Source organism: Notothenia rossii (genome assembly GCF_949606895.1).
Source record: "Notothenia rossii genome assembly, chromosome: 4".
Classification (NCBI taxonomy): domain Eukaryota; kingdom Metazoa; phylum Chordata; class Actinopteri; order Perciformes; family Nototheniidae; genus Notothenia; species Notothenia rossii.
This window is the reverse complement of record NC_136902.1, coordinates 57,123,631-57,138,053: the sequence shown is the minus strand read 5'-3', so window position 1 is coordinate 57,138,053 and position 14,423 is coordinate 57,123,631. Positions and strand designations below refer to the sequence as shown.

At 41.9% G+C, this 14,423-nt stretch overlaps 1 protein-coding gene across 2 annotated transcripts in view; it reads right to left on the bottom strand.

Annotated features, from left to right (window-relative positions):
• Positions 1–10: 10 nt before the first annotated feature.
• Positions 11–14,423, bottom strand: part of rhbdd1 (rhomboid domain containing 1) — a 30,256-nt gene continuing 15,843 nt past the window's right edge. For both annotated transcript variants that reach the window (XM_079674297.1, XM_079674296.1), the window contains exons 3-8: positions 9,348–9,627; positions 8,681–8,813; positions 2,947–3,035; positions 1,812–1,877; positions 1,199–1,345; positions 11–735 (exon numbers count right to left, since the gene is read on the bottom strand). In XM_079674297.1, the coding sequence (XP_079530423.1) occupies positions 617–735; positions 1,199–1,345; positions 1,812–1,877; positions 2,947–3,035; positions 8,681–8,813; positions 9,348–9,627 (834 nt within the window). In that variant the 3' untranslated portion in view covers positions 11–616. The remainder of the gene's footprint in view (positions 736–1,198; positions 1,346–1,811; positions 1,878–2,946; positions 3,036–8,680; positions 8,814–9,347; positions 9,628–14,423) is intronic.

Genomic DNA, 14,423 nt, shown 5'->3' with positions numbered 1-14,423 from the left:
GGAGTCCATGTTAGTACATGTTTTTTATTCTATATTCCATTTGTGAGAACAGAAAAAAATAGATTATTTTACAGTTTTTTTTCCACAATGCCTAAACAAGATCTGGTAAAAAATATAGATATACTAGATAAGTCAAGATTGAGATACATATGTTTGGAAGAAAAGTATGGATGTTTTCGCAAATTAAATGAATATAATGCAGATCTAAAATTGGGTTTTAAACAACTTTCAGCATTTAGGGTTTATAAAAAATGGATTGCGGAGCCAATTTCCTTTGGATTAAATGGATTGCCGCTTCTCATCATACTGTAGTTGCTTTTATGTGTATATGTTTCATACATACAAAATAATGTAAAAAATACAACATCAAAAAAGCTTTAAGGCATTTGATATGTCCTATTAATTCCCCATTGGAGTCTTCATCACCAGACAATCTCACCCTTACCTGCTCATAAGCATATTCACATGAAAGTAGCTTAGCGTAGCCCGGGTCAGAGCAGCACTCTGTTACTGAGCTGATGAAGGGGTCAGTCCGTGTGCATGGACCTTCATCCTGTGAAGTCTGGAGCTTCAGGGGGAACTCCTCTTCTTCTCACCTTCACTTCCTTCTTCCTCTTCACTGCCGACTGTCGCTGTCAAACCTCCTCAGTCTCCTCAACCTGATCTCCTCCGCTCTGGCCTCATCAGAGAGGTGTTGACCGTAGGGAGGAGGAGCTCCTCTCTGGCTGCTTTGTCCTACAAAACAATACATAGTTAGATTTAGACACTTTAGCTGATTCAGAATGGCTTTTGTGAACCCTCAGGTCTGCTTTTTGTCCCCAGAAAAATAAATGGAGAAGCAGAGTTCAGTTATTATGCCCCATCTATCAGGAACAAACTCCCAGGAAACTCCAGCTCCACTGTAACCCTCACAACTTTCAAATTAAAACTGAATGCTTTATTTCTGCCGGTTTATTCACTTTTTTGTATCTCACACTGAACTGTAACTTTTATTTTTGTATTTTACCAGTCTTATTTTATTTTAACTTTGCCCAAAGGCTTCACATTTAAAAACAATTATAAGATATTTTTAATGACTGTTTTTCAATGTATTTAAATGTAATTGAATATGTATTATATTCTTCTGTTAAGCACTTTTTTCATTAATGGAAGATAAGGTGTTAGTAGAACCTCCCCCCCCCCCACTCTCCTCCCTTACCCCTGTCGTTCAGACTGTTTCTGATGGCCGCCTCTAGCTGCTCCTCCTCTGTCAGTCCGCTGCTATAAGAAGCTGTGTGTGGGGGGGTGTAGTCGGGAGGATTGTTCTGACGGTATCCTGAGTATCCTCCACCAGTGCTCCTGTAGCCTGCAAACACCCACATGCAATATGGAATAAGAAATGAAACACAATTGAAAAAGGTTAATGCTTGTGTGAAAAGACCAACAAATACCAAATGTCAGTATTTCAATACCTTCTGATTTCTATGTTCTGTGTGTGGAACTACTACTACTACTTTTTTTTCACAATGAGCACCGACAGGAGTTGCTTGCTCTCACACTTTGTCTGAATGAGCTTCACAGCGGCCCATCTGCTCAGAATAACAGCCTTTTTTATCTTTGTTATTGTTTCTGTCGGACAAACACGTCGAAAAACACGTTTTTCATCCAATTTCTGCAGTGACATCAGACAAATAAAAAGGGTGACATGCAACGGCATGCGCTCACCCTGCATTGGACACAGATACAATCAAATTCCTGTGTTACAGTTAAACAACTTGAAATTCTAGCTAAACTTATGTACATGCAATGACTTTCGCAGAATGCTTTGGTACCTGTAGAGCCTGATGAGTTGTAGTATGCACTGGGTCGGGAGTTATATCCGCTTGATGTAACAAACCCTGGTGAAATATAGATAAAGAGACCATTTTAGGACAAACATAGTGTTTTAATGTTTCTCCAGTATTGTTCTATTATTAACACATGAAATGTCACCTAGTATTTATAGATACTAGGGATGGGAATTTGAAAGCAAATGTATATTTGACCCCCAAAAAAACAGTTAACCGACTAACCGAAATGTACATATCCTATAAAAAAAAAAAAATGTGGGACAAATGTTGACAAAAATAAATAAATAAAAAATTTAATTTAGAAAAATACATGTTCAAATAAGTATAGAAACCAAGTCAAATTTGTCAAATGTATTGAACTGGTGATCACAGTTTGAACAGTTCACAGCTATAGGCCTACAGCTTTCATGCTTAAAACATAACTTGGTTTTTAAATGAAAGAGGGATCATACACAAACAACATAACGGGTTAGGGTAACGTAACCCTATTACAACAGAGTTCAACAACCTATAACAGGGCCTCTGCACAGAATACAGCTATTCAATACTCATTCTTCTTTAAGAATATGAGCATGTCTACTCAGGGGAGAGGCGGGTGCGGAGACGATTCACAATCAGGCCAGCTGTAGAGAAGACCCTCTCAGCTGGAATTTGGGCATAAGATGAGGTTTGAGTCTGCATGATCTGCGTGTAGGGAGGGGCAGCACCTGTAGCTCTGCCCGCTGTGAGGGACCGGTGAGCGGGGCAAAACACACCTTTAGACCTAACACACCTATGGCACTGTCGTATACATTGAATTGTTCCATTTGATCATACATAATCAACTTAGGCACCCTTCCCAAAAAATAAAATAAAGATTACAATAAAAATATTCATAACTCATATTTGAATACCTGAATAATTTAGAGTATTCGATTAATCGTTCCCATCCCTAATAGATACTGAAACTGAGAGCTTCCATGAGGCTAGTATATGACCTGAATCACAACTAAATCTATTTAAAGAATTAAGGAAAATGAAACCATTATCTTTATTTATTCATATATCTTTAATCTTTTATCTTTAAGGTGGGTTTTGAACACGTTACAAGGCAACACAGAATATGATGAATTCCGACCTGCACATTTCTTCATGACGGCCTTCAGGGGTCCTAATGTGTAGAGCAGACCCACCAGGATCCCAGCCAGGTGACCAATCAGAGAGGTCCTGAGGAGACACACAGTGGCCGTTTCTCAATCGCGAGGAAACTGGCTTCCAAGCCAATATTTCAAGGTTACTACGTCATCGAGTGCCGCCGAAGGACTGTTCCAATCTCCAGCATACTTGGAATTCCACCAAGGCCGGTTCTTTGGTTTGGGGGTAATTTTGAGGCTGCACATGGGTAGACTTCGCATCCTTAAAATACCCACAATGCTTTGCGCACGGACCAATTTCCCCAAATCTTTGGTGGAAAATGTAAGACGCACACCTGCACACTTGCTAGCCTGTTCCATTTTCCGAATGCCAGGAAGGATTCTTGCCTAGCTTCTGAAGGAAGTGACTCAGAAGACATGTGCTACCAAGCAAGCATCCTTGTGATTGAGAAATGGCCCGTAACTCCTGACTACTCAAACACTGCCACCTGGTGGACATCTTCATTCGTGACAGTATGTAGTAACAAAAGGGAAACTTATCCAAAGAACAACTGTGTGATACAGTATTTTACCTTAAATACTTTAGAAACTTGTATTTACTCATGAATATTATTGACTTTTCTTAACTCTTTTTAATGATTAAATACAAATCAAAATAAGAAAAAATACACTCCGGGCATTAAATGTATTTAAAAATCAAACTTTAGGACATATAGTTTGCAATGACTTTGTTTCACCTTTTTTTTTTTTAAGTCCGACATTTGCCAAGTTGTGAGAAAATAGGGACAACCTTCTATCTTTGAACTTCAAAACATGAGTGTTGTTTGGTGAGTAAGGGATAAAACACACAGACTGGAATACCCCTGATTTGCAATAACACTGTCTGTAAATATACAACTCTGTGCAATATATCCTCCTGCAATTCCACGTTTATTTATCTCAGTTTACTTACAATTTGGCATACAGTACCAGCTAGCTCTTTAATTCAATATGGTCACTTTTCTTCTACCATGGTTAGGGATGGGTATCGTTTGAAAATGATCGATTCCGATTCCGGTTCTGCTTATCGATTCCGGTTCTTATCGATTCCCCGTTTCGATTCCAAAATTGTAAAAGAAAGAGGTCAAACGTTTAGATAACAAAAATATCTTTATTCTTACAAATAAAAAATATACATGCAATACAAATGTATTGCAAAATAGCTGTGCTTTATTTTAACTGAGATATGCCTGTGGCAAGCTATTAACAGGCATTACATTGGGCCTTGTCTTTTTCTTTTTTAGTGTAGTGGAGCCTCACTTTAGAGCGTTTACCGCGATCCATCTTTGGTGTTATGAAGTGACTGAGCTCGTGAACTGTCTATGGGAGGGCGGGGGGAGCCTCGCTGCGGGGCAACTGTGGACCTCTGTCGCCTGTCAGCGCAACTTACATGATGCAGTTTTAAAAAATGAAGGGCGGTGCCGGCCGCCAGCGAACAGAGCCGGCCGTCAACGGCCCGCTGAAGGCCGGCCGTTCTGTGATTCTCCAGAACACACAGATGGCCAGTCCGCCCTTACCCTGTATTCCACCGGGTCGCCGCGGTGCAGACGGACCCGGTGGAATACAGGGTCTACCGCGTTTAGGAACCGTTAAGCAGAACCGAAATTGTGTATTTTGTATGGGTATCCGATACCCAAGAACCGAGTTTCGGTTCCCAACCCTAACCATGGTGTACATATCTGCTATTCTTTTTACTTATTGTGTTATTCAAAACATGTGCTTGCTTAGCAATTGTATTATTTTATTTTTCTCACTTTACTTTGACTTTAAGTCTACAGTATCTGCTGCTTAATAATGTACATTTCCCCGTTGCGGGACATATACAGGATTTCTGATTTATATGTGTTTCTGAAGTACTAAACCCAGCAGGGTCATTGCTCTACAACAGGTGTGGGCAAACTTTTTGGCTCGGGGGCCACTATGAGTTTTAAAATTTGACAGACGGGTCGGGCCAGTAGCAGATCGGTGACAAAATATTTAGCTGTCCGCTCCTCATTAAACCCTCAGCACTCAATGTTGACTTTTTTTTTCTTTGGTCCAATCATTGTTACATATGTAGGTTCAAAGGTGAATTATTGCGTCATTACGTCATCGTTTACGTCATGACGTAACCGTTTACGTGCCTTCTTATTACCCACACAGCGTTTTACGTCGCTGATGTTCTCCGCAAAACCGCTCACAACAACATCAATAGAGGACTGCGTCAGGTAGTTTTTAATTATACGAAGCCAGATTGAATGAAATAACTACTTCTCCAACCTTATACCTTTCCCCAGAGTGCCGTGGTGCATTGTTTATTAATGTGGTTCAGCTGCATTACTGCCTACTGCAGTGCTGCTCGTCTACCGGAATGTATTCTTCCGTTAACTCGGGGCAGCGGCCGCTGTAAAGTTTTCATTGTCTGACTGTCACACGAGCAGCTGATAAATATCCCCCATCCCCATAAGTGAATGTGTTTTAGTCTGAAAGCTGTTTGGCATCACAACGCTGTTATGAAAGTTTCTCTGGCAATCTACAGGTGATGTTAGCTAATCAGACTATCTTGACTACTTGTTGCTATCATATTGTGGCATAAGCCGTTTTCTACACGCATATTTTACCGGCGTAGTTTTCGTTATGATTTTACTTGTGATGGCCACATGTAGCCCATGTATTGATTCCATCTGATAGCTACAATAATACAAAACGACAGGAAAATGTCTGCCTCTTCACAATGATCAATAACAGTGAACGGATGGTTATTAAAGTAAGGTCAAATAAACAGAATCACACTAAGCCTGGTTAGTGTTGCCTGACTTTATATAAATGTTTTTTACAAGTGTGTGGTCGGCTGGTCGCGTTTTAGTCACTTTGTTCAGCGCTACTGCTTGTTACAACTTGTATTCGCCATGAACTGTTATTGCTCAGGTTAATCTCGCCCCCTCCAATGTAAACGTGAAATATTTGGTTCTTTGATCTTGCCGGGTTGCCGAATGGGGCCAGAGAATAGAGTGGCGAAGTCACGCCCATCTACTTCCGGTCCATGGGACCTTATTTCGGAAAAATTATGTATTGAAGTCAATGGAGAGAGAAAACGCATCTTTCGATCCCGCTTGAATTGTGCCACGAATTACACATATGATGTAGGTCAATCTTAAAAAATCATTTCCATGTCAAAAAAGTCACAGTTTGCCGTAAAACTGTTGAAATATAAGACTATGAAAAATACGCAACGAGAAAGACTACAAATCCCAGAGTAAGTAATTGATGTCATAACTGATGTCACAATTGTTTTCCTCCGCTAAATATAAGAGATAGCTAAGATAAGATAACTTTAACAAGATGCCTGTGTGCTTTGTACCAGGCTGCAGTGTTGTAGTCAAATCACCAATTCACGAGTCCAAGTCACTCTCGAGTCACCACTCTTCGAGTCCGAGTCACCAAGGAGTGTCCGAGTAGGGTCCGAGTCATAATTACCTATGTTTGAGTCCGAGTCCAAGTCCGAGTCACCTAAGAAGAGTCCAAGTCAAGTCTGAGTCACAAGTCTTCATGTATTAATCTTCGTGGATATATGCGTTGAAATGTAGCTGCTACTCTACATTGCTTTTATCCTGTCATGTTATACTAATCTGTCTATTGAACTGCTGTGAAGCAACTTTGGCTACAATTCTTGTAATAGGTGCTATACAAATAGAAAGCTTATTACTAATATTAATATTATTATTATTGTAAATGACCTTTAATATGTCTAACTATATTTCAAAATGAGTTAACTTGTAGAGAAGTGATTATATTTGTATGCCAATATTTTCCTATGGTAAAGTTTTCGTTTTGCACTTTTATTTTGATAGTAATAAGATCGGGACTCTTATTCTGAAGGAACTTTTACCGGTTAAATTGTTTACTGATAAAGATTTAGCCCAGAAAGCACATGGCTACTTAGCATGCAAAAGTCATTCTGCATGTTAAGTAGCCATGTGCTTTCGTGTTATCGGCTGAAACTTTATTTATTGATTAGATCAGGTTACTCTGATGATAGTGTTCAAGACAGCCTATATGTCTGAACTCGATCCTTTGAGTAATGTGTTGCGGAGCCTTCTCTTCAATATTGTTTCCACATAACGAGCATTTTGCGCTTCTCTTTTCCAATGTGGAAGCAGAATGTGTGAAAGCATACAACACGACGCATCGTGCTGTATGCGTCTATAGACAGGTGTCTATAGACATCTCTATACTGGAATAGCGGGGCCCAGTCCGTGAACTCGCCTCACAGGAGCACATGCCAGGATAGAGGACATCAGACTCCAGAGAAAACTTGCTCGAGTCCGAGTCCAATTCAGAGTGTCAATGTACAAGTCGAGTCCGAGTCATCGTGGGGGGAAAATTTCACGAGTCCAAGTCCGAGTCCAAGTCAGAGCGTCAATGTACAAGTCGAGTCCGAGTCATCGTGGGGGGGAAAATTCAGAAATCCGAGTCCGAGTCCAAGTCAGTGTATGCGAGAATTCACGAGTCCAAGTCAGAGTCGCGTCAATCAGTGCGCGAGTCCGAGTCACGAGTCCCGAAAATCGGCACTCAAGTCCGACTCGAGTCCGAGTCCAGGACTCGAGTACTCCATCTCTGCCAGGCTGTAATCATACGAGCAATGGGTCTTGCTCGTTCTTTCGCTTCCTGTCTGATGAAAGGACCAGGAGTGGCTGGCTGGATCAAGTTAGCTACCTAGCTAGTAGCAAGCACGTTAGTTAGCATTACAGTCTTAGCCTTGTCATTTTTATTAGCCTTAACATGAAGTAACATCAAGTAACCCAAAATGTTAAACAATAAGAGTAGTAGTCATAATTCGTTAACCCTTTGAAGAGTACTGTCACACCGGGGTGATCATTCTATAATACACCATTTAAGCCCGGGGAGAAATGCTAACGCTAACGCTACATTAGCACCCGCGATCTCTTCTACTTCATGGTATCTGCACAAATGGTTGACATTAAACATTAAAAAAATCAGGCAGTTCAGAGATAGAATCAAAGGAAGGCAGGCAGCTTTGCATGACATTCTTCTGGACGTGTTTCATTGTGGTGATAGTGAGGGTAGTCAATCGTTTTGTTGACAAGACAGTATTGACGGCCGTCTTGGTGACGTGTGTTGTTCTGCTAGACCAGATATGTAGTTCATTGAGCGTTTCACACAATCAAATGTGTTACTTCACAGTTTTATGACACATCATTATTTTTTTTGACAGGCAAAATTATCTTTTAAATTGACAAACATCATATGTGTAACTCGTGGCACAATTCAAACGGGATCAAAAGATAATCTTTCTCTCTCCATTGACTTCAATACATAATTTTTCCGAAATAAGGTCCCATGGAGGTCCACCGGAAGGGGAGGGACTTCGCCACTCTATAGACCAGACTCCAGCAAAGGTCAATTGTGTCTAGAGTGCGCCATCTAGTGGGATCAACTGAAATGCCGGGTATTGCAGGAAAAAGGCAACATGAATGCGGTCTTTACTATAATTTGGACAATTTTGTACCAATATTCGGAGGGCCGGATTCAAAAGCCCAACGGGCCGTATATGGCCCGCAGGCCTTAGTTTGCCCATGCCTGCTCTACAACATGCATCAAGCGAGTTCTGTTACCTCTACAGCAGATCTGCGGAGTGAATCCTGATTATTTTCTGCAGACCTTTGACAGGTAACTCACCCAGGTGACATCATGTGGATCAGCACCAGCTCCACCCAGCTCACGTAGCGGTTAGACACCGGAAGGCCCATCACATGGGTCACAGCTCCAGGGTGGTAGTGGTTACTGAGTACCTTCAGGGCAAACAGGACACCTGTGTGTGTGTGTGTGTGTGTGTGTGTGTGTGTGTGTGTGTGTGTGTGTGTGTGTGTGTGTGTGTGTGTGTGTGTGTGTGTGTGTGTGTGTGTGTGTGTGTATACACACAAACGGGTGTTGAAATCGCAAAAAGCAAAATCAATCACAAATGAGTTTTTTTCAAAATCGTACAGGCCTACAATATAATATTGCTTTGCTACACCTTCACAGACAAAAATCGAAACACACACATATTAATACAGAAATGAATGCATCGAATATGACAGACCACAAGGAGGCTGCCGAGAGAAAACATATTAAAAAGAAACAAAGTCTTCAAACACCACTATAAAATAATTGGTATTATTTCTTTAGCCTGTTACCTTTCAAGCCATAACCTACTCATTTATAAATAAATACATACTTCTCTGTATTATAAAGCTTCCCGTTTAAGACAATGTCATTTCTCATTTTCATTTTGTGCTACATCTAAAGTCCAATCTTTAATACAGATCTCCCAGCTTTGTGTGTGAGTTTGTTAGACTCGCTGTACCTGAGAAGCCCACGGCGCAGGCCATGCTGTAGGACTGGTCCTGGGTCAGCTCTGTCAGCGCGGCCCCCAGCAGCAGGTACACCCCCCCAGTGAGCAGAGATAAGACGCACAGCAGGTAGAGGAACCAGGGGCCCCCCAGCCGCCGCTCCAGGTTGGTCCCTTTCCAGAGGAAGGAGGCCATGTTGAAGTAGAGGTGCCAGTCATCCACGTGGTGCAGCGGGGACAGCAGCAGGCGGCGCCAGCCCCCCCGCCAGTAGGCCTGCTGCACACTCACACACGCCTGAGAGAGGAAACACAGAATCAGTTGTTGTTAGAGCCAAGGATCAATGACCCGACTCCACCCCTCTTTCTCCATCAGCACACGCCATATTGAAAAACGTCCCAGCTGCTGAGATGCAGAGTCGTCGAGGAGGGAGGAGGCTTCCAGAGGAGAGAGGAGTGAGGAAACATGCCGTGGGGAAGTGTTATTGCTACAGGCGTATCAATACTCCGCCCCACGAAGCTCCACAGCTGTCTGGATGGCGCCTGTTGTGGACTCATGATGATCAAAGTCATCAAATGTTTACTGTGCTTTCATTTCAGTAAAACATATAAATCCCCTGCATAAATAAGGAGATCCTACTCAATGAAACAGTAAAGTGTGTGTCAAATACATATATAAAACAAATAAATCATTGCGGACTGCCATGGGAACTAGGATGCTGTTTAGGAGCGATGCAGTGATTGCAGGGCTTGCAATTAATAATGTCCAGATGTCCCGGGACCATAAAAATTCCTACTGGGACACAAATCTATTTTGTCTGGGACTATTTCGGGACAGTGACATTTTTTTTTTAAGTAAACTTCAAAATGGGTGTTATTTGAAAAGTCATTGGGCTGTCATATCATAGAATGCATTCTACGTCATCCACTCTGTTGCTGACTGCTGCTAGACTCACGCCAATGCAACGGTCACGACAGTTAAAAAAAGAAGAAAGAAATGCTGAGGTGGTTGAATAAACAGCCCCCTGATGCAAGCCCCAATTCTGCCGACTCCCGAAACGAAAACATCCCAAGTCCTGGTCATGATGCATCGTCTTCCACTGTGGTAAGTTAGTTGTCTTAAGTGTCAATGCTAACTAACGCTAGCAACTGAAGTGTGCCTTACAATGCATACAAACGTCCTAAAATGCGGTGTCATGTTATTTTGAAGTTTGTGAAAATGATGTGAAATACAGTTGATCAGAATAAGAGGTGTAGCCTATAATTTTTGTATTTTCTTTGTCAGCCAGTCAGTGACCAGGCTAGAATCTTTAGCTGCAAAAACGTAAGGCATTTAGCTAATCATTTAGCTTTTCATCTTTTTTTAGTGTTTTAGTTTTTTTTGGTCAAGAACGTCAGTCAGATTGGGTGGTGATTAGGCATGGGCGGTATCATTTTTTTCATACCGTCATACCTTTCTGACATCATACCGTGGTATACGGTATATGACGGTATCAGTCCCAATTTAAGGGGTAATTTCTCCCAAAAAAAAATGTTTTACTCACTATATCAACAGCCCCACCAAAAATATTTTCCACCAGCCGCCACTGACGGTATGACTTGGGTCGACTTGAGTGAGGTGGCGTTCGGCGGCAAATAGATGTTTCGAACGGTATATTATATGTTCGGTGTAAAATGCAGCCCGAGCGGTAGACGCTCGCAAAGTGCCGCGACGTGCGGGCAAGTGCAAAACAAGGGCTGCATACATGACACATTGTGCAAATGGCACATTTTGAGATCGGATACAGGACGCGTTTGTAGATGTCCGACGTTGTTTCCATAGTGAGCTAAGTTAACAATATATCATCATACATAAACATTTTCCGGGAGTAAATACTTGACTTATTGAACTAGTTTGGCAATATTATTCCGTGCATGTGTTAAAAACCTTATTTCCATTTGATTCATTGGATTACTCGCGTGAATGTTTAGCACGTAAATGCTTTCGTTTTTAAAACCGTCCGACCTCGACTACAAAACCATCAACCAGTTGCATAGGATTAAAAAATGTCAACACTCACTCACCCCGTCTTAAACATTCCCAAAGAAGTGCCTCTGTCTCTCGTTGTGCTGGATGAAGTCACTGGCGACGAGTAAACCCAAAATAGTCTCAAACAGGCGCAGAGGTATTTTTCTTTTTTACTAGTTGTCCGAGTTCGGGGCCGGCAAATGCTGCCACCATCTTGCTCAGCTCAGCTCTGTGCTGAGCTCTGAGAGCAGGAAAGACGGACTTCCCTCCCCTGCCCTCTGCTGGCGCGTGTTGTGCATTACAACCAATGTCGTCCCTGTCAAAACTCCGTGTCAGTGTAATAGAATGAAACGCATCTGTGATTTGGCGCACAGTCTGTGACGTCTCGGTATTGAAAATCATACCGACGGTATTTCGAAATAACCTGGTATACCGTAATACCGCCCAAGCCTAGTGGTGATTAGAAAGGGGGTCGCAAGGTAATTTTAGTTTGTCAATCAACTCTGGTATGAGAATAATGTGTCATGTTAAGAGAGAGTAATGTTCCAGTTGTTTTTGTGCCTAGCTAATCTCCCAGTAGATTTTGCCCTTCAAAGCAAGGCTACAATGTGCATTAGTGATGGCACGTTCGATGGCACGCTCGCTCGAAACGTGTCTTTAACAAGAACGAACTGACCTGACCATTGTGCATGTCTGCATTTTTTGGGATCAGGGCTCCCCCAACAGGCCGAAAAAGATATGTGTATATCTGTTGAAACCAAAGACTAAAATAATGCTGTAGAAAAATATCAAAATGACTAAGATTATAATGCTTATACAAATGTTGCATTTCACCACTTTTGTAAGAACATTTCTTTTACAATTGATAATGTTGTCTTCTACATCTATATTAAAACAAAACAGGGGTCTGGCTCAAAGACATCATCAGGGCTTTAAGACAAAGTTTTATACAACATTGTGCCCTACTATGTTATGTAATATTATATTATTATAACATGAACATATGTTTTGTCTTAACTAAATTCAGGAGCTGCAAGTGCCCAAGGTCAAGGACAGAGGTATGGGCTCAGAACAGTCTCATAATACACACATGCACACAGAAGGATTCACACTTGTATTTCATGATCCACAAAAGGATTCACACTTGTATTTCCGGATCCACACTTGTGTTTTTCAATGCACGCACAAATGTGTTCCGTTTCATATACATGTAAAGAAAATCCAAATACAGAAAAAAGTTTTACATATGTATTTTTGATCCTCACATATTTGTTTTCCGTTTAAATCCCCTGAACCTGCAAACACAAACCGCTTTCTGTGCACGGATCGCTGTGCATTCGTGTGTGGGTTTTTTGAGACTCCCCTGACGGTCAGCCCACGGCTTGAGCTTAAGTAGGTCCCATCGTCGAAAAAAATAGTGTCTGGGAGGATAACAAATTATTTTGGGACGAATTTGGGACGAGAGATGAACGGCGATGAAAATGAAACTGACTGCACGTTTTGTGTAGCACAGTTATTAAACCTCCTTGTCAACATAAACGCACAAAACATTTAACAACCTGCGAAATACACACACACACACACACACACACACACACACACACACACACACACACACACACACACACACACACACACACACACACACACACACACACACACACACACACACACACACACACACACACACACACACACACACACACACACACACACACACACACACACACACACACACACACACACACACACACACACACACACACACACACACACACACACACACACCAGAGCTGCCAACATTGTGTTATAGAAAGTAGTAGCATGCCGAGCGGAGGAAGGCAATTTTTTTTCCGGCGGGGGGTCCGAGGTCCGCCGAAGCCCCCAGAATGCCCCCTTATTTCATTTTTACTTTACTTATTTCTATTTATCTTTTGTATTCAACTGTTTCTATTTTACTGTAAATTGTATGTATATATAGTTCCCTATTCCTTTTCCTATCACCCTGCTGCTATAACATGTGCAATTCCCTTACAGGATTAATAAAAGTTATCTTATCTTATCTTATCAGAAGCCAGAGACTTTACATGCTCTGAGATGCAATCTAGGTCATATTAGGACATGTTTTTCTGCAAAGTAAATTTTTTGTGTATAATTTCTCCTTTTCCCTGTACTGTTGCACACAATTAAACACCAACATACACAAAAAAATATTTTTATTAACCGAACAGAATTCATCATGAAACAATACTGAACAATAACACATGAAAAACCTGTACACAGCCTTTTTTAGAACAGAGTTCAACTCAAGGGAACCTTTGGCTGTGACATGACCATCTGATCAACCTCTCACTTTAGATGGTCATAGGTTGCTGACTTGGCCTTGGCAAGAGTTGTCTTGGAGTACGCCTGCTTGTAGCAGACAGACCCCTTTGCCACCATGAATTGTTTGTGGGTAATGAGGTTACTCAGGGTCTCCATTCCCATACTAGGTCTGAACTCCGTTCTGTTTTTTGTGACAAGACTGAAGATGCGTTCGCAGTCTGCATTGGAATGGAAGATGCAGAGGATAGCCAGCATTACCTTGCAGAGTAAAGGGTACTTGAGATGGCCATTTCCATCCTTCAGCTGACTCATCAGGTGCCACTGTGCGTCTGGTCTGTCACAGCTGGTGATGCTTTCTGGCAGAGCATCGGTTTGGTAGGTCATGAATTGACCCTCAAGCTTGTCCATCTCCTCAGCATTCATCTTCAAGCAGGGGAATCTGCCTGTGAAGTACCTCACAGAATTGAAGTCTGCGCTGTCCCGTGCAGACATGTCAGCCACAGAAGCATTCCGTAACACTGGGTCATCATAGGGAAACTTCTTCACCATGTACTCAACAGCCTTCATGTAGAATGCCCGCACAGCGCTGAAGACCTGGGCCAGCTGCAGCTCCTCAAGCTCAGGGTGATCTGCTATGAAGTCTCTGGTGTTTTGCCCAATGAACAAGGTCTCATTGCTCTTCTGGTTGCTTGGTTCCCTAAATGGTACCTGGTGAACCTTAGCAGCTGCATTGATCACCTGAGGCTTCACAAATCGGTTCA